The 20,652-nt window shown below is 37.1% G+C and overlaps 3 protein-coding genes across 3 annotated transcripts; 1 reads left to right on the forward strand and 2 right to left on the reverse strand.

Moving 5' to 3' along the window:
* Positions 1-5,181: 5,181 nt before the first annotated feature.
* Positions 5,182-5,772, reverse strand: LOC140980772 (uncharacterized). The gene has a single exon (XM_073446815.1). The coding sequence runs from the start codon at positions 5,770-5,772 to the stop codon at positions 5,182-5,184; it is 591 nt and encodes a 196-aa protein (XP_073302916.1).
* A 2,674-nt stretch (positions 5,773-8,446) lies between these two features.
* LOC140981084 (cold-responsive protein kinase 1-like) lies at positions 8,447-12,895 on the forward strand. The gene is made up of 7 exons (XM_073447341.1): positions 8,447-8,680; positions 9,410-9,548; positions 10,584-10,696; positions 11,105-11,315; positions 11,409-11,643; positions 11,781-11,931; positions 12,224-12,895. Exons 2-7 carry the CDS (start codon positions 9,464-9,466, stop codon positions 12,548-12,550), a joined length of 1,122 nt encoding a protein of 373 aa, XP_073303442.1. The 5' UTR covers positions 8,447-8,680; positions 9,410-9,463; the 3' UTR covers positions 12,551-12,895.
* A 1,263-nt stretch (positions 12,896-14,158) lies between these two features.
* Positions 14,159-15,820, reverse strand: LOC140981457 (NAC transcription factor 56-like). Its single transcript, XM_073447868.1, has 3 exons — positions 15,513-15,820; positions 15,094-15,401; positions 14,159-14,802 (listed from the first exon to the last, which is right to left on the reverse strand). Exons 1-3 carry the CDS (start codon positions 15,691-15,693, stop codon positions 14,302-14,304), a joined length of 990 nt encoding a protein of 329 aa, XP_073303969.1. The 5' UTR covers positions 15,694-15,820; the 3' UTR covers positions 14,159-14,301.
* Positions 15,821-20,652: the final 4,832 nt, after the last annotated feature.

Here is a 20,652-nt window from a genome sequence, read left to right on the forward strand (position 1 = left end):
GGAGGTCTAAAGGAATCCTACTCATGTCTGACCCGAATACTCGATTANAATAAATTTATTATTATAGAATTTATGTTATTTTTTAGGATAATGATGTTAAGATAAATATTTTTTAATATTTTGTTAAATAATGTTTAATTTGATAATTTTTATATTTGATTTTTTTTCCTTATGACTCTCAGCAATTTATAGATATTCACAGTTTACTTGAAATAATTCAATGTGAGAAAAATGCAATTACATGTGATAATAGGATAAGATATGAATATCTCAATCTCATCCGACGTGTATGATAATGAAGATGAAATTGATATCCGATGAGGACGAAGATGAAAACTAAAGATATAAAATCATACTCAAACCTGACATATTGTCATCTCTAGCAATTATGCACTTTTGTTTTGAAGTCTTAAAAAGTCTCTCATTCGATAAATTTATTGTATAAACTACTTATGAATCAATAACTCATTTATTTCAAGGAAATCTTAGCTAAAATTTTAGCATAAGATCCAAAATACCAATATAATCTGGCATATTTATTGCTATCAAACTCACATATGAGTATATCACATCAATTTTCTTTTTTTTTTTTTGCTATTTATCGATGCTTAGAAAAAAAATTAAACATTTTAAAATATATTATTTTTCTTCATTCGTGTATGTATCTTCCCACATTCAAACAGGCACATCAGATATACAAGTATTCAACTATCTTTTAATTGAACATAATTGACAAACAAATTTTCCCCCAGATGACAACTGATCCTCGTTATACAATGAATATCATTTATTACAAATTCGGAATATGTAATAAAATAAATGACGAGTGATCCTCTTTAAAATTTGAAAACAAATGTCATCATTCTCGTATTAGATATCGATGTGGACACGCATATGTTTATACAATCTTATATTATATATTTTGGAGAAAACATTTGTGATTACAACATGGATTATTTCAATTGTATTATCATGAAATTGAAACTTATTTATGTTGAGTGTTATTATTTTTGCACTTGATAAGAAATACAATGTGCATGTTATTGAATTGGATTAGACCAGTTCCAAAATGAATTATACTGTTTCGAATGGCATGATAATGAAACTGAATCAAACTCATATGATATATATCGGAATTACCATATCTGTAACCCAATCAAATTTAAACATCGAATCAATATTTTAATTTCTTCAATGACTATATTATTTATGGAGTAAAACAAACAAAAGAAATATATAATCAAATCATATAAATCAGACCAGATTAATATGATTATGAATTCACTTCCTACCAACTCAATCTGATTCAATATCCATGCAAGATTCAGTTCAATCCGAACTCGGTTCAGATCGGTTTCGAAATCTAATCAATAAAAATCTCAAATATAGAGAACACGAAAGCAAAATAATAATTTTTTTTTATATCCGTAACGCGATGTCATCCTATTCTTTTCCGAACAACCTCTTAAAGCGTCGACACGTGATTCAGTCTTTGGGATTTATTCCTTCTTTATTGTTTTCTTCTCCAAGAGCATATAATGGGAACGGGTTTCGTTTGGTAGTTGAAATGGTCAACCGAATAATTATCTCGTGGGTCATTAGGTTCCGCTCAAGGCCATATCTTTCATTTAATTGCGTCAAAATTATCCGGAAACCTTCGATTTAAAAATCTGGTCATTATTGAAATAATTTTTTTATAAATTCGATTTTTCCCCTAATAGAAAATTAAAATATTTATTAAAATGTCATCAACACATGAAAATTTCGCTTTAAAGTTCAAATAACCAAGTTATAAAATATCCCAACCATTTAATTTGACTGTTTACTTTTCTTTTTCCAGTTTTTCTATATAAGAGGACTTGTTCTAGATATGAAAAGTTAACTTTTTCTAAATAAATTTGAAAAAACATATTGAGCTACTCAACATTTTCTTTAAAGAAAAGTTCCATTTTCTACGATCAGTTTTACGAAGGAAAAAAGTTTAGAATTTGGAAGTTCAAATTGGGACTAAATAGCAATAAGTGGATGGAATATTCACACATCACACATTGAAACAAAAAAACTTAAGAAATTTGGCTATATATTTAGGTTATTCGTTTCTTTTCGGTCAAACTATTTATAGGAGTATAAATTACTAGATTTGTAGCTGCTATATTTTTTATATGGTAGTAAATACTCAATATCATTCAGTCTCCAATAAAACTTTTAAAAAAAAAACTCATAATCTCCATATGAAAATAATGATATTTTTAAAATCTTATATTTATAAAATTCAAATGTAAAACTCCTTCAAAATGTACATGCACAAGGTTTGAATAAACATTTAATTTTATGTATGAGTTTTATGTGTGTCCTTCTCGCCATCTTGTCCTGAATGGTAAGATTTGGTCTGAGCTCTCCTATAGATATAAGTAATCTCTTCACTTCAATTTCACTTGTCCCTGCAAAATTTCCTCTGCAACTCACACACGCTCCACTATCGTAGCATCGCCCCCTCCCCACGCTCGCCCATGAAGCCTCGTCTGCTTGCCCACGCCGAGCCCTCGCCGTGCGCGCCTACTCTCCCGCTCGAGACCTCGCCTGCTCGCCCGCGTCGTGTGCCGCGCTCTCCCCTCACCATGTACTGCGCTCGCCCCACGCCGCGTGCTCGCCCACGCCGTGACACGCTCACCACTCGCCCTATGCCACGCTCGCCCCTCGCTTGCTCGCCCACGCCGTGCCACGCTCGCCCACGCCGTGCCACGCTCGCCCGTGCCGTGCCGTGCCGCGCTCGCTCGAGCGCCTGAGCGCTCCCCCACGCCGCGTGCTCGCCCCACGCAGTGCCACTCTCGCCCGTGCCGCTCTCGCCCGTGCCGTGTCGTGCCGCGCTCGCCCCACGTCGCGTGCTCGCCCACACCCGAGCGCCCCGAGCGCCACGCTCGCCCCTCGCCCGTGCTGTGCCGCGCCGCGCTCGCCCGAGCGCCCGAGCGCTCGCCCCACGCCGCGTGCTCGCCCACACCCGAGCACCCCGAGCGCCACGCTTGCCCCTCGCCGTGAGCCGCGCTCGCCCGTCGCTTGCTCGCCCGTCGCTTGCTCGCCCACGCCGTGCCACACTCGCCCCTCGCCTGTGCCGCGCTCGCCCGAGCGCCCGAGTGCTCGCATCGCCCATCCTCGTCCAGTACGTTGAGAATTTTGATATATTCCCTTGCGAAGGGTTGTGTGATATATTCCCTCGCATCGCATCGCCCATCCCCGTAATTTTCGCAGCAGCAAATATCGTTCGCTCTCGACAAATCAAACAAATTTTTCTAACACAGTAAGCCCTTATCGCCCCCATCTTCAAGGTATTCTACTAAACACTTGAAGAAAAATAATTTACACTTCCTCGCGCCCTTGACTCCTCTGCTAAAATAATCCTTACCAGGAAAAATAAAACTTCAACCTCCTCACCCTCTAAATCCCCTGCTAGGCGATACCTTAGCAGGAAAATAAAAATTCAACACCTCCACCCTCTAACTCCTCTGCTACGTGATACATTAGCAGGAAAATAAAAATTCCTCACCTCCACCCTCTAACTCCTCTGCTAGTTGATACCTTAGCAGGAAAATAAAAATTCCACACCCCCACCCTCTAACTCCTCCGCTACGTGATACATTAGCAGGAAAAAAAAAATTTCTCACCTCCCCCCTCTACCTCCTCTGCAAGATGATACATTAGCAGGAAAAAAAAAATTTCTCACCTCCACCCTCTATCTCCTCTGCTACGTGATGCCTTAGCAGGAAAATATAATATTTCTCCACTACAGCTCTGCACCTCCGCTAGGTGATGCTTTAGCAGGAAAATAAAAATTCACCACCTCCATCCTCTAACTCCTCTGCTAGGTGATACCTTAGCAGGAAAATAAAAATTCAACACCTCCACCCTCTAACTCCTCTGCTAAGCCGGGCCTTAGCAGGAAAATAAAGATTCTCCACCATCACCCTCTAACTCCTCTGCTAGAGGACGCTTTAGCAGGAAAATAAAGATTCTCCACCCTCACCCTCTAACTCATCTGCTAGGCGACGCCTTAGTAGAAAAATAAAGATTCTCCTCCCAAACTCTGCTCCTCTGCTAGGCGATGCCTTAGCAGGAAAAATTTAACTTTTCTCCACCCCAACTCTGCTCCTCTACTAGACGATGCCTTAGCATGAAAATTTATTTCTCCTCCTCCACTCTGCTCCTCTTCTAGGCGATACCTTGACCGCAGAGTAATATTCTCCTCACCCACACGCCGCCCCTGCGAGGCGATGCCTTAGCAGGAAAAATTTAACTTTTCTCCACCCCAACTCTGATCCTCTGCTAGGCGATGCCTTAGCAGGAAAATATAATTTTTCCTCCTCCACTCTGCTCCTCTGCTAGGCGAGGCCTTAGCAGGAAAATTTTAATTTTTCTCCTGCTCTCTGCTCCTCTACTAGGCGATGCCTTAGTAGGAAAAGTTAATTTTTTTTCTCCTGCACTCTGCTCCTCTACTAGGCGATGCTTTAGTAGGAAAATAAAATTCTCACCTCATCATTTCTGACTCCTCTACTAGGCTCAACCCAAGTAGGTAAAGTTTAATTTTCTCCTCTACTCTGCTCCTCTACTAGGCGATGATTTAGCAGGAAAATAAAATTTTTCTCCACCCCAACTCTCTAAGTCCTCTGCTAGGCGATGCCTTAGCAGGATAATGAAAATTCTTCTCCCCCCTCACCCTCTAACTCCTCTGCTAGGCGATGCCTTAGCAGGATAATGAAAATTTTTCTTCTCCCCAACTCTGCTCCTCTACTAGGCGCAGCCTAAGCAGGAAAATAAAATCTTTCTCCTCTCCCACTCTGCTCCTCTACTAGGCGATGTCTTAGTAGGAAAAGTTAATTCATATCATCCCCATAATACAAGAACATCCAAGAACTTAATATAAGAACTTGGCTTTTTTAAATTTCAACTGATAACGTAAGACAAATTCAGAAACGAAATACACCAAAAATAAAGTCAAGATTAATATTCTCTAAGGTTGTAAGCGTGCCCGGGCCTCTTTAGAGCCTTACCCAGCGCATTCTCCAACTTTTCTCTCTGCTCCTCTTGTACCTCCACAGGACAAAGTTACCCACTTAGAAGCTTTTCCGAATGACTCTACAACTGTAAGACTGAGCTTAAGCTTCCATGCGAATGCTCGCGACCTCTCTTTTATTCTTCCTTCACGATTCTTTCATAACACCGACGTGCCTTCTGGTCCTCGCACAAGACTCCAACCCCCTTCCCCACAGGAAACTTCAGCTTCTGATGATATGTGGACGCTACTGCTCTGAAATCCTTTAGGGCTGGTAGCCCCAGAATTCCATTGTAAGCGGATGGAGTGTCCACCAAGGTAAATGTTGTCATCTTTGTTATACGCCGAGGTTCGTGTCCCAAAGATAGAGGGAAGAACATCTGACCCAAAGGCAGGATGGCGTGTTCTGCAAACCCATATAGCGGGGGGGAGACCGGCTCAAACTCAAATCCTTCCACCTTCATTTGATCCAACGTGCTTTTGAACAAGACGTTCACGGAGCTTCCATTATCAATAAATATCCTCGCCACATCATAATTGGCAAGGGTGGCCGTTACCACCAAAGCATCGTTATGTGGAGTTACAATGCCTCGGAGGTCTTCCGGCCCAAAGCTGATGACGGGGTCTTGTGGTAAGTCTGCACCCCTAGATATCTCAAAGTTTTCCAACCTTCTCCCATGTGCCTTCCGAGCTAGCCCAGAGTCTCCATCAGTAGCACCCCCCGACATCTTGACATCGACCTTCCCCTCTCTGCTCCCCGATCTTCTTATTTATCCATGGAGGGCCTTGACCACGCCTAGGGGACGAGCGAGACCTATGTCGACTCCTGGATGAGGATCCTTCTCGTCTATCCCGCGAAGGCAATCTAGCACTCCACTCAACCCTTTGCGACTTCTCCCACCTCCCCTCGGACTCCCTCACTTCCATCACCTTGTCCCGACTCCCATCCAGAGGAACATGGGATGAGAATTGTCCTCTGCCCCTAGCCTTATCATCATCCCTCTCGCTCGCGCCTCTCTTCCTACTTCATCTTTCCGCTCCCTCAACTCTACTTCTTCCAGGTCGCTGCTCCATCCTCTTATGTCGTTGGACATCTTTGAGATTTACATATTTTTCCGCCCGAGATAACAGATCATCATAACTTGATGGAGGTTTCTTCACTAACGATTTAAAGAACTCTCATCTTCTAAGTCCCTGGGTAAAGGCACTTATCATGATGTCAGGAGTGGCCGCTGGTATCTCCAACGCTGCGTTGTTGAAACGCTGGACAAACTCTCACAAAGTTTCAGCTTCTTGTTGTTTCATCATGAACAGGCTCAAATAATTTTTCTGGTGCCTTTTGCTGCTAGCGAATCGGTGCAAGAAGGCAGCTGAGAAGTCCTCAAAAGAACGTATGGAGTTGGGCTGCAAGGTGTTAAACCATTGCTGGGCTGACCTCACCAACGTGCCCAAAAACACTCTGCACTTCACTCCATCTGTATATTGATGCAACAGAGCCGCGTTCTCAAATCTCCCCAAATTCTTCTGGGTCGGTATGTCCATCGTACTCTCCCACATTCGACTGTCGAAAATTTGGAGGAAGCCTTTCTTCTAAAATGGCTAGTGAAAAAGGAATTCCTCTCTTGGATGCCGGCGCTCTGCTTCCCAACTGCTGCCTCAACATCTGTATTTCCTTCCACATTTCTCCCATCTCACTAATCTCCCCACTTTGGTGGGGCTGTGTCTCTTCAACCCTGCTCGGGCGGCCCTCAGTATTTTCCACACGCTCCTGACGGGCGGCCTGTTCCTCAACAAACACAGACTCTTGATTCTTTTTCATGGCCTCATCCACAGTCCGGGTGATAAATTGGGCCACCTGCTCCAGGGTCAAGTTCCCCACGTTCTCATTGGGACGGATTTTCTCGACCCTCGTCTCGTGAAGGGGCTGCTCAGCTCTTGTCTCTTGACGAGGTGGTTCATGTCTCGTCTCAAGACGTGGTTGTTCCTGCCTTGTCTCAACATGAGATTGTTCGGGTCCCCTCTGAGGACCCGATGATGCTGAGATAGCTCTTCTACTCCCTCTCTTGCCTACCATCTCTACGCCTCAACTCAAAGTTCCCACAGACGGCGCCAAGTGATACTCACGGGAAATTTAGGGTCCGATCTCAGCAAGTGTCACTAGTCCAGACGCAGGTTCCGAAATTGCCATGAGCCTGAAATCACGAATAAGACCGTTAGAAGGGGGCCGGGAGGGTGTTCCGGCGTAGCCCCTCCGACACTCAAGTCAGAGACTGAGGATATATGGGGGGAGCGGCTAAGGGTGCTGCTGAAAACAATATATTGAATAATCAATCATACGCTCAAACCTGGTATTTATAGAAGAATACACGGGCTTGTCATGGGCCATTCACCTGTGGGCCTTAGAGATGGGCCGGGAGTTTGGGCCGGATCTTGATGGGTTCATCCCTGGGGTATCACCACTTATTAAACAACTATTGAAAATCCGCGACGAATTGATTGTGGGCAGGGGTCGGTTGGGAATGCAACAACAATACTTGAAATTGGTTCTATCGGTGTAGAGGAATAAGTCGTGCATATGATTTCTTTATACACAAAGTTGGTAATTGGCTTTGGAAACCTCTAGTGTGGAAACAATGCATCTTGCCAAAATATCGTGTCACACTTCGGTTGTTCGCTCATGGAAGCTCCTCACACGAGACCGACAATGCTATATTCATGATAAGAAATGTGATTTTTTTGCAACGGGGAGGATGAATCAACATCACATTTATTCTTCTCCTTGAGGCAACAAAGTTGATTTGAAAAGTGATTCGAGAGTGGCTTAGAATGAGGAAATTTATGGGACCGACCAACACAATTTTGAAAGCATTCTGTGTTAACTACAAGGGTACATCTACGATGACCAAGGGGAGATCCACCACCAGGGGCGGAGGCACATGTAAAACCCAGGTGGCTCAATTTTTTTTTTAAAAAAAATATATATGTAAATTTTGTATAATTTTATAATAATATGATATCAGAGCCATATTTCTGACTCTGCCACTGTCCACCACACTATCAACTTGCATTTATCAAGTTGGGTGCACTCTTTAAAAATGAAAACCAGCTATCGAAAAATAGTAAGGAAAATAAAGATCTTCACTCTAAAGTGTGCTATCAAACATGCTGAAGTTCTCTAGTTTTTGTGTGTGTGTTTTTTGTGGAATGTTATTAAAAGTATATCTCGTTTATTGTTTTATGAGTTGTAGTTTTATGACTTATTAATGTGCTGGATTCTGCGTATTTGTACAACACATATTTACATTTTTATTAGATTTTTCCTCAAAAAAATAATAATAAAAATTTAAAACGCGGTGGAATGAGTCAAACTAATGTTGCTTTGGGGTGTCAATTGCATTGGTTGTAATTTTTGAGGGCGCAAACTGCTCGCGCTAGAAATGACTCTTGACACTATCTCTCCATTCTCGCCAAAGTTCTTCGCCTCTACAGCGACCAAAAACGCGATTCCACACTGTATGATTGAATCGCTACACGCGATACGCCCACGTTTGCTGGCGCTCTTCGCACTCCAGCTGCAGCTTTCAGAGTTCGCAGTCTCCTTCATTCTTATCGAGCTCCGATCTCGCTGAATAATTTGTTAGTATCTGTATTGACTGCTGAATTTTACTTGTTTGTGTGTTTACTAATTGTTTTATTGCCCCTGGGTTTGTGTTGCTTGCTGAAATTCAAGTTAGGCGAATTGTGTCTAAATCAAAGGTAGGCGATCTCGGTGGAGTGGTTGCCTTGCTTTTCTGTATGCACCTTGTAGTGTTATCAAGAGGAGTGTGCACTAATCTGGTCAAAATATGATACCGGTTTAATCTTGTGATTCTAAGAGGTAAGCGTTGTGTTCGTGGTTCGTGTGTTTTATCTGAGCGTAGGCGGGTGTGGGGGTCGGTGTGGGGTGGAACTTGGTTGGTTAGTCAACTGGTGCATTGGAACTCGCTACTGTAAAATTTTCATGTTTGTAAATTGTGATGCTGAACATTTGTAAATATTTGCATGAAAATAGTTGAGTTTTGCCAAATTAATTCTGAAACCAGGGATTTGAGAGATGGAGGGCAATAGACGTGAAGTGGAGGCTTAACATATTTGGGAAGTGATCCTTAGATTTTTGAAATTACTATAAATTACCAATGGATACCAAATTCCAATTCGCTGTATGAACTGTGCTGTCCTTTCGCGAGATTGGTGTTCGCAACACGTGAACTTTTGAATACAATCATGCTTTGGATAGTGTGCAGGCTAGCTGATGGCTGGAGAAATTCTGTGGAAAAAACTAGTGATGTCTGATAGAAATGTCTTATCTATCTCTTTGTTCTCCAGATTGAGACACCGGTGTTGGAGTAGGCAGATTAGTGCAATAGACCATTCAGGGACATGGGCTGTTGCTGCTTTGGTGCATTGACTTTGCACCAGAAGAAACAGAATAAAGATGCTCGTCAGTCGACAGAAGACCAAGAAGGTTTGTTCTTCTTAACTCACCCACATTCTTTGCAATCTTCAATGTAAAACTATTAAGTTCTAAAGGTTCCGCGTTGTAGTTTTTGGTGAAGATACACTCTTTATGCCAGAGGCAGAGGGTGGGATTTCATGATTGCTTTTAATTTCCACGGATGCTGATGGTTTAGTCACAAAGCGGCTTCATCATGTTGGCATTGTTGCTTTTTATGAAAGATGACTAACTTCTAATTCAAAATTTTCTACCATGTGGCATGTAGACCATTAACTGAAGATTTTGGTTGCGCTGTTGATAGTTTGGTGAAGTTGGATGAAGAGGCTGTAAGTTTGGAGTGCTAAAAAGAACTGTTTGAAGTTATGTAGATGGAAAACGAGGATTCACGTTGATGACCTTACTTAAGGATGTGATCTGATGTGAATATTTTGAATGTAGCTAGATGATTAGTGTTGTGACTATGGCTATAGTAGCAATCGTATTGACATTTCAGTAATAAAGCATCTATAAGTATTTCAAAATATAACCGATGTAACAAGTTACGAGCTTTACATCATCGAAGCAATTGTACAATCATTATGAGATGCTCAATGGTCTTTGAGCATCGAAATTTAAACACTTAATCAAATAAATTACATGAAATGAACCTCATTCACTGTTGTATTGTCATGTGCTGCCACAGATATATGAATGTTTGGACTGCATGGAAATGAATCGGAGTGTTTAACATCAACTTAGCCTAATTCTACCACATAAAGTAGGTAAGGTTGCCGAGGGAAACATGAGTATGAATGAGCTTGCATGTGTGACACTCGTTGAACTATCTGCAACTTTCATCTATAACATATTTGGGATCTGGGCAAGTGCTTGGATGTGCAAACGTCAATCTTAATTTAAGAAACATGTAGGGGCACTGAAAATATAATCATGTGGTTGGTAATGGTGCTTATTTCCAATCAGTATTTTTCTAACGACGGTCCAGAAATTATTACTTGGTATATTTTTTTCCTTTGATTGATTGATTGATTCTATATATCTGTCTAGGGCCCCAAATTGGTAAGACAAATAACTTCTCATACAACGAGTTAAGAGAAGCAACAAACAACTTCCATCACAGTAACAAAATAGGACGAGGAGGTTTTGGGACAGTTTACAAGGTATTAACTCAATGCTGCATAGTTTCTATTCATCATGTCTGAACGACATAACTTTAAAATGTAAATATTGCACAGCAAAATTTCATCTTTCGGCCAGTATGTAATCTGATTTTCACCACCCTTTGCTGGTATTAAGATATAACATGCATTGAAGCTCTAACTACTTTCTTACTGTTTATCATCTTTCTAATTCAAGCAAACAAACATGCATAGAGGAAATCAAAGAATCTCCAGGCTGGTTTTTCTCTTAATGGTCTGTATTGTAGGCAGAGAAAATTGCTTCAACCAGTACTATTTTGTTTGATGGTCGCATATTTATGAACTATTAAGTTGATGGGACATTGAAACGTTCAACTATCATTCCTGCATTGTTATTTTCTTCGTATTAAACCCACTGCAATCTCACAGGGAACCCTAAAAAATGGAAAGAAAGTAGCTGTGAAGACACTTTCTACCGGTTCAAAGCAAGGAGTGCGTGAGTTTTTAACTGAGATTGACACTATATCCAATGTTAAACACCCAAATCTAGTTGAGTTAGTTGGATGCTGCGTTAACGGTACCAACCACATTTTGGTGTATGAATATTTAGAGAATAAGAGCATCGATCGAGCGTTGTTAGGTAATTGGATAGAGTATTGTGACATTTGAATCTATTTAAAAGATTCCCACAGTATCCTATGTAGACTGAACATAATGCTTGCCTGTATTTCAGGTATGAACAGGTCTGTTAATCTGAACTGGGAAAAGAGGTCTAACATCTGCTTGGGAACTGCTCGTGGACTTGCATATCTTCATGAAGAACTTGTACCTCGCATTGTGCACAGAGATATCAAAGCTAGTAATATACTCCTGGATGAGGACTTCCGACCTAAAATTGGAGACTTTGGATTAGCTAAACTTTTCCCTGAAGATATCACCCACATCAGCACAAAAATAGCAGGAACAACGTATGTCTCATTTTCCTCTTTGATTCTACACCACAACAAATAATGGCACTGTAATCCTGACAGCTAATTGAAAGTTGTATTTACTCAAACGTTGAAAGTTATGGTCCTAATTTGTACCTTGGGGTTGTTCTAAGCAGTGGCTACCTGGCACCTGAATATGCATTAGGTGGCCAGTTAACTATGAAGGCCGATGTATACAGCTTTGGGGTTCTAACTCTCGAAGTTGTAAGTGGCAGGAGCAGTGGAAACACCAATCATGGGGGAATGCACAAATTGCTTGTCGAATGGGTTAGGAATATTTGGTTGTAATTTTTTGTATCACTTTTGGTGTTAATTATCCTCTGATAACTGAACAGCAAAAATGAGATTGAGTCATTTACCCTTTGTCTACACAGTATCTCCTCGTATAAGTTAGATAAAATGGACTAGTATCTCGACAGTAAACTTCATTTCCTGCTCTAAATTGTTTTTTTTTTCCTGAAGTTGCATCCTTCCAAGCCATTATATTATTTTGAGTTCATTTTATTGTTTGTGCCTATTACTATAATTCCTTCTCTCATCGGCATTGGTTGCTTCACAGGCATGGGAGCTACACGAAGAAGGTAAACTCTTGGATCTAGTCGACCCAGAATTGGAAGCATTTCCAGAGGACCAGGTTCTTAGGTACATGAAAGTGGCCCTTTTCTGCACCCAAGCAAATGGTAGCAGGAGGCCCTTAATGAGCCAGGTCATTGAAATGCTCTCCAAAAATGTACGTCTTAACGAAAAGCAACTCACACCTCCCGGTTTCTTTGAAACCTCGGGTCTGGTAAGTGGCACAACGTTTAATAACAAGTCCTCAAAAGCTTCAACTAGCCATCAAATGAGTACTTTTCCCACGACAATCACTCAGGTGACCCCAAGATAACACCTGAATTTTCGTAAATATTCCTTTTCATTATTTGCGAGCGCAGATGTGATCCTAGGTTCTAAGAAACCAGTTACTGATTATTGGGATTGTTGGTTGTTCACACCCTTGGATTTATTTGATGGAGAAAGAGGCATAGACTTGGGAGAGGACGTTTCAGTGACCAAAAAAGGTTATGCTATTGTGTTGATAGGATTGCACGACTTTAAATTGCATGGGTGTTAATTCTTTTTCTATTCGTTTCCTGGTATAAGAAATCATTACACGGTGGCAACTTTTGATCTTCCGGAGTTCATTGTTTTCAAGCATTTTTCAGTGATGTATATATCAAACAAATCATACACCCCTCGTGGAACTTTACATTCCAGATAGCAAAATTAACGGTGAAACAAAATGATGATAGCTTTTATTAATTCATGTAAACTTATATAATATCAATGACATGCATTACACTGATCAGGCTACTCTGAATACAACATAAATTAAACTATTTTATGTTATAATTAGGCTGTGTTTCCTGTTAATTCTTGGAAGAAATAAGCATATAGTCATTACTCTCAAATCAATTGAAATTGTGCGTGTGAAGGGATTATATTATTTTAGGTTTATTAGCTGTACTTGTATCGGAAAATAAGCAAAGTAAGCAAAGTGACGTGGTTAAACATTAATCTTTAGATTGCTAACATATATTTCAACTTACATAAGAGATTCACGTAATCTAATGGTATTATGGTATTAGAATAAGAGAGAAACAATCCCTTTGATGCATAAACTAAACTGTTTTTTTTTTATATTTTTTCAGGATTTTAGCAACTTCCAAAATGATCCTTTTTTAAACTTAGTTTGTATAGTTTGTCTGTTATATTTAACAAAAAAATTCCTTCCGAAACAATATTTAAACATGAGACAGGCCTAAATGCTATCTCGAGTATTAGGCACACTTAATTCTACACTAGTAAAATATGCATACGCGTTGTATATTGTATTATTATTTTTAATTTGATCAAATAATACTAAACAATTAACATGAAATTATTTTTAATTTAGAAGAGTTGTTCGATTTAAAAGAGAAGTTTTGTTTATATTTTTTTCTATGTAAAATATGGAGTGACTTCAAGAGGTCTTTAGCAGGATAAAAAGGTTAATTATGAAATTAAATATTTTGTTGTCCTCTAAGGTAGTTATTTTAAGGATCTCACACTTAATAATATAGTATATAGTTAAGTTGAAGGGATAAGAATTTATTTATTTTTTTAACTTGACACATATTTTGAAAATTCCTCCCGTAAATAAAATTGATTTCCATCAGTTACAACTCATTCCCTCGAAAAAAAAAACAAAACTTGTTTCTTCATGCTATATTGTTATTCGTGCTTTACGTCGAAATCAGTTATCCTAAAAACCAAATCTCTAGTAATAATACGTCGTGCTTAATAATAATTTTAAAGAAATATATTGTTTCACTTTTTTTTTTTTTTTACCATCTATACACTTTAGATTACATGATTTTAAACTTTAAATAAATTATATATCAAAAATCGTCCATACTATTTTACGCGTGTGTGACGAACAAATATCATTTTGAGCTTAAATAGTTGAATACACTCTAAATGCTATTTTATATCACAAAATATTTATAATTTTTTTTAATAAACAACCCATCAAACTGCATTTCGTATTAATAGGAACATATGTGTATCTATAACGTCAGCTATCGATTCAATCAAGGGCATGTACATGATGATATATAATCACGACGATGCATAATCCCATCCCTTGAGAAATGAATTCTGTTGATTGAGCAATGAAACAGAAGAACTGTTGGACCCATCATTTCCATTATCACCAGTTTGATTGTCAGTATTATTTTCCTGATTATTCCCATGCATCGATTCATGATCCTTCCTTGAAAATATCCCACTATTGGATTCCAATCCGATTCCATACGAAGAGGATATTATGCTGGCGGGCATGGCCGTGGATAATTCGTATATTATGTGTGGATTACCATGAATCCCAGATAACATATCGTAACAGATCAATTTTCCGCTATCATCTTGTATGAAACTGTGATTCGAGCCGGGTTTAACAATCCCCGGATGGGGATGATGAAACACGTCCATGGTTCGTGATGGAATGGAAACAAACATGTCTTCCATATTGGATCGATCGCCACTTTCGCTTTCGTCTATAGGTCTGGTAGTGGTAGATGTGTTTTTCTTGAAAATCCGGCATAAAACCCAATCATCAAGCTGTAATTCATATACCCAAAAATCAATCAGTAAAAAAATAATTACGTTAAATAAATGTAAGTAGGATACTAACTAGTAAATGGTTAATGCAAATTAAGATCTTCCAACATCTCTAATGTCTATCTTTCCTATTTAATGAAATGGTAACAGAAATCATGACACGACAAGTGACTAAAATTTGGAAACAATATCCTTATATAACATTGTTTTTATTTGAAATTATTACATTTTACTGCTTTAGTTTCAATGTTTCTTGGTAAGGTAAATTTTTTTCCTTGGAAGCAAACTTACCCTTAAAGATCCCTTGCTGCTAAAGGGCATCCCAGGGGATTTAACGTTGAAATTATTTTCAAGGAGACGATATTCATGCATTATCCAATCAGTCTTAATGCCCTTTGGTGGCTTCCCACAATAGAAAACCAAGGCTTTCTTCACCCCAACCTTTTGAGTCTGATCCTTAGCTGTGAATACGGGCTTGTCCGTGCCTGTGGCCTTCCAATAGCCCGAAGTGGCGGCCCGATTCGGCCGGGCTCCGTTAGGGTATTTCCGATCTCTCGGGCTGAAGAAGTACCATTCTTGATCTCCAAAACTCGCCTTACCTAATACCAGAAAGCATCAGGAATTAATGTTACTACCACTAATTCCAAGAGTTGAAGTTAGTGTAAAATTGACCAGGTACATGCACGCACATATATAATATATATACATACTTGGAAGTTCCCATGGATCATATTTATAGAGATCAACTTCTGTTATGATTGTGTTCGTGGGCAAAGGCTCTGAGGCAGCTCTTTTCTTGAGATAGTGAACCACAAGTTCCTCGTCCGTGGGGTGGAAACGAAATCCTGGCGGCAGATGCGGTTGTCCGCAGCTCGAACTCGGGCTCTCCATCGATATTCAGATCAATTTCTAAGAATCTATGATGCCTGACCTGTGTACTATAGATTCTCTCGTACTTTTCTTTTGGTAATAAAGAAGAATTTTACAAGGGTTAAACCTCAATCGTGAATGAATACAAAATGATGAGCGGCGGTTGCTTAGACGCACTAACCTTATATACACACACGTACGTTTTTTTTAAAGCATCGAATATACCCGTTTTGTATCATTTTCTCTCAAATAAAATGTTTTTCAATCTATATGATTTCTTATACAATAATAAACACATAAATAATTAATTATCGAAAACTAAACTACTGCGGATTTTCTTGTCTAAAAAACAAACCATACGCCAAGTGAAACTATTAAAAAATTATCAGGTCTGGGGACCACAAGACCAACAAAATTGGATTATTTTATGTTATATCTAGAATATTTCTCGTTAAATGTTAACCCTTGAATCATCAACATATATATCAATTTTCATAAAAAGATGAGAAAATGATATATATAATCTAATGATATTAGAATATGGGGAGGTAAACATCATCGATGTAACATAAACTAACTTTGTGAAATGGAACCAGTTCTGTACGCTTTTGATTTCATGTCACGCGTTTATTATGTAACAGTAACAGACAATATCTCATGACCAATGGGTTGGCAGTTCAACACTTGCAGTTTCATGTCCACGTCTGCTGACTATATTGGCATTAAGTTACAATAACAATCAGTCATGGCTTAACTAGCACTACAATTTTATTCGGAAAAATTATAATTATTTGTTTTACATGTTTTTCTCTTTGCAATTACTTAGGTCGTTTGTATTGTCAAAATCGAATTATGTCTTCTAATTTCTGACAATTTTCGTCGATTTTTATCAAACGTGTCAATGTTATGTTCCATATTAGAGCAACATTGGAAGAAAAAAAATACCGAAATTGAAAAAAACGCAACCATAACATGTTAAAACTGAAATTCGATAACATAAAAAACAAAAATAGTAAATATATAGTAGTCAAATATAAAATATCAAAATTGCAAATTTTCCACCCAAAATAAGTCATCGTCATTTAAAAAAAAAAAAAAAACCCTTTTATAAATAATTAGTTTATGAATTCTTGAACTTTATTTAATCTTCCAATCCTCCAAATTGTGCAAAAGGACAAAGAACAACAAACCCAAATGTGGGGTTGTCTTTATTGGCAAGTCAAAAGTTGTGGGACTGTGTATCATTTTAGTGCAGAAAGACACACACTGATAAACTAGATATTGTTGTTTATTACATCATGAGTACATATATGGAGAGAATTCGAGTGAATACAATTCTTGATCAAAGTGGTGAATTGGCCAGAAAAAATACAAGCATGGTGACACCTTGTACCTTTCTCGTATGGGTCGGTTTCTCTTCATTTAGGATTTTTTTTTAGTGGAGGAGCAAATATATAATTATATGTATTATAGAATATACACTTAGCAAATAGAAATCTTGTTAGACACGATTATTGCCTCAATTAAATCAACACAATTAGTTATACAATAGTTGGAGCTAAGCTTTTAGTAATTCGATCTTATATTCGAGTCGACGGTCACTTTGATACATATATATAAGAATTGAAACAATGAAGAAATTTGGATATTTAGTTGTTTGATCAACTTTCTTATATAAAAGTTGAAAGGAATATTTTGTCGACAACATCGATACACAACATCAAAATCTGATACACAGCTTTGTTTCTGCACTTTTATGTTAAACAACCTTTACAAAAATTATACAAATGACTTGATTAATTTTCATAATTCAGTATTTGAGATTAGAGTATACTTAAACAAATTTGGTTCATCCCATCCCTTATCATTAGCATGAAACTTGAATAGATTTGGTTTATGCTTAAAGAAAAATGAGATAAAATCATTTTCCTTAGAATTTTGGGCAACAAAATCTGTGTCCAAATATATGTTGTTAGAATGGTTTTAATCAAGAAACCAAATTTATTTTATAAACATATAATAATAAGTTTGAGTATGTCTCTTGTGAGACAGTCTCGCGAATTTTTATCTGTGAGACGGATCAACCCTACCGATATTCACAATAAAAAGTAATAATTTTTCATAGATGACTCAAATAAGATATCAATCTCACAAAATACGACCCGTGAGACCGTCTCACACAAGGTTTTGCCAATAAGTTTGGGAACTATAAATTAAATAGTGTAAAGTTTCTAGGACTGAGAATTCGTGGGGTATATGTATAACAAGGAGTATTTCTCATTTTCTGTTTCTGTTTCTGTTTCGAGTGGTTGATATTTACAGGAAAACCCACTTAATCGGACCACTTTTAAAGTGGGCTCCTCCAATTAAAACGGGCCCAACTAGCTTAGCTCACCTTAGCAAATCATCAAACAGGATGGCCACCAATTATGTAGATTGGAAAAACTTCAACCCAACCTACCATAAGTTGTGGGTTAGAGAGACTGATCAGTCAAAAATTGAAAGATAAAAAACTAAAAAAAAACCAACTATTTTTTTTTAATAATTCTTATAATATTAATTACATTTAAACAAATGATTCAATAATTAATATCATTAGCATAAGAAATTAAGAGAGTGATTAAAATTTAACAAAAGTCTTAAAAAACTAAATAAATAATATGCAATTCTTCAAAATGTATCAACTATTATATTATTTCATTATATTCTTCTCCATTCTTTTGCTTTTTTCTTCATTAATTATTGATCTCTTGAATATTGATCTTTCACCGAGAAAAAAAATTTAATTTTGTTACTTGTATCATCTTCGTTATTTTGATACAAAATATACAAAGACAGATATAGTAAAGAACTTAAATAACATTAAACTAATATATAAACTAAGTAACGAACATAAATCGCATGCTAACTCGACTTGACCCAGCACACCATAACTCATAACCCAAATGAGCTAACTCGTTTTAACTCAGTTCCAAATGAATTCTAAAACATTGACTCAACTCATTTTTTTTCACAACGAGTTGAGTTGACCTGTCGGATCAAACCTAAATTGACATCTCTATCTATATTAATGTCGGGTCAACCCAAATCTACCCGTAATGCATAAGAAACACACACACAAACTCAGATACACACACATATGGTAAATTTTGTTTTATTAATGTGTTTTCCAAATAATAATAATATTAATGAATGTAAGCAAAAGATGGATAATGAGCCAAAGAGGGAGGATGGTGCAGGTTACTGCTGATCCAAACTTTATTATGATTCTTCTCTTCAGGGACAAGCAAAATCAAGCTGATGGCAGTGACACCAATCTTGTGTAGATATTTATAGGCATTATGTGACATATATACTTCTGATTATTATTTTGGTATTTTGTTAAATGTTTAATACATACCTTTCGATGCTAATAATGATATTTACGGTCGATTTGAAATAGACTCAATACAATCTCATTTCAAATTCATTCTCAGATCAAATCTCTTAACTCCAAATCGAATTATTCTATTTTTATCGCAAAGCAAAAAAACTCCAAATCTATAGAAAAAAAGGTAGGGATGACACACCTTTGCTCACTATTATGCATGATACTAGAATTTATATATAAATGATGGTCGCGAATGGATCGACTAATATATCGAGTTCATATACGACTGATGCGATTCAAGATCGAATTAACTTCATTAAAATATTTCTAGTTTTTATTCTATTCAATTTGTTTATATTTATGTTACTATTAGTTGATCTCAGATGGAAAAATAAAATAATAGTCTAAAATGAAATCTCTATTATTATTTTTTTACATGGATTAAAAATTTGAAAGAAGCCAAGAATCAAGATAACAATGATTTATTTGTGTACTATACCCACCTTCCTAGAAAGGGACAAGGACAACCCAACTAACATGCCCCCATTTACCTCCAAATAAAGCAATGCACATTATTTCTCTTTGGACCACAAAACTTGTATTATTTATATTGTTCATTTACTAGAAAAGGTTATCATCATTAATGGTTTCTATGGAATGTTAGTTTAAGTAAAATTCTTGAAATGGTTCAAATTTTCCTCTAAAAAGAGTTAAATAAAAAATTATAGGAATCTTTAATGTGTTTCCTTTGAATATTAAAAAGAAATTTATACTCTATCGCGAAAACGAAATAAAAACTCTAGTAGATAATATGTAAAATCCTGCATGTCGATATCTTAAATAGATTAATTTTGCTCGATTCTTGGTAGTTTGTAATCAATCTACTTGCATTTTTCACATCTAGGATGCTTGGATGCGTTCTTTTCATTAAGACCTCTAATTATTAATTTATTAGCAAGTGACACTATACGTTAAAATGTCCTTTTTTTTTGTCTGATTTATTACTTAAATATGACCAATAGTCATATTTTTGTTTTTAAAATACGACCAGTAGTCTCGACATTAAAATTCAAATATTATATTATAAAGATAAAGGTGTAAGAAAAGCTCCAATTTCTAATAATTGTTTTTTAAAAATTTTAAGGTGTATTTGAGATGAATCTGAAATTTATGGATTTCAATTATATTTTTATTATAAAAAATAAGCAATACACCAAAATTTAAATTTATATATTAGTTATTTACATATCAGTTAAATAAAATAAAATGAATTTCAAATAACATCTTGTCCACGCGTGTGTACAGTCTTTTTTATCATTATCGATGGACTAAAGTGGAATTTGACAAATTATAGAGGGACTAAATTGATATTTGAATTGTTGAAATAAAAAAATAAAAATAAAAATGTGTGTTGAAATTTTAAAAAAAACAAAACAAAAGTGTATGTTAATATTATATAAGAGTAAAGTTAGAAGAAAAAGTTGGTGTTTTTCTTAGGCGGTTACTATCACGTCCTCAAATTTAATAAAATAGAATAGGTATGTAACTGTAGATTTGAAGTTTATGATTTTATTTTTTTAAAACAAAAAAATATATAAATACGTTTGAAA

The sequence above is a fragment of the Primulina huaijiensis genome, chromosome 7, assembly GCF_012295235.1.
Source record: "Primulina huaijiensis isolate GDHJ02 chromosome 7, ASM1229523v2, whole genome shotgun sequence".
In the NCBI taxonomy this organism is placed as follows: Eukaryota; Viridiplantae; Streptophyta; class Magnoliopsida; order Lamiales; family Gesneriaceae; genus Primulina; species Primulina huaijiensis.

What these genes read in the sequence shown, in the direction of transcription:
- LOC140980772 (XM_073446815.1), bottom strand. Translation starts at nt 5,772, where the DNA reads ATGTCGGGGGGTGCTACTGATGGAGACTCTGGGCTAGCTCGGAAGGCA.
- LOC140981084 (XM_073447341.1), top strand. Translation starts at nt 9,464, where the DNA reads ATGGGCTGTTGCTGCTTTGGTGCATTGACTTTGCACCAGAAGAAACAG. An exon ending in GTTTTGGGACAGTTTACAAG is followed by an intron (nt 10,697 to 11,104) that starts GTATTAACTCAA and finishes GCAATCTCACAG; the next exon opens with GGAACCCTAAAAAATGGAAA. An exon ending in ACAAATTGCTTGTCGAATGG is followed by an intron (nt 11,932 to 12,223) that starts GTTAGGAATATT and finishes GTTGCTTCACAG; the next exon opens with GCATGGGAGCTACACGAAGA.
- LOC140981457 (XM_073447868.1), bottom strand. Translation starts at nt 15,693, where the DNA reads ATGGAGAGCCCGAGTTCGAGCTGCGGACAACCGCATCTGCCGCCAGGA. An exon ending in TGATCCATGGGAACTTCCAA is followed by an intron (nt 15,402 to 15,512) that starts GTATGTATATAT and finishes TTCTGGTATTAG; the next exon opens with GTAAGGCGAGTTTTGGAGAT. An exon ending in GCAGCAAGGGATCTTTAAGG is followed by an intron (nt 14,803 to 15,093) that starts GTAAGTTTGCTT and finishes TATGAATTACAG; the next exon opens with CTTGATGATTGGGTTTTATG.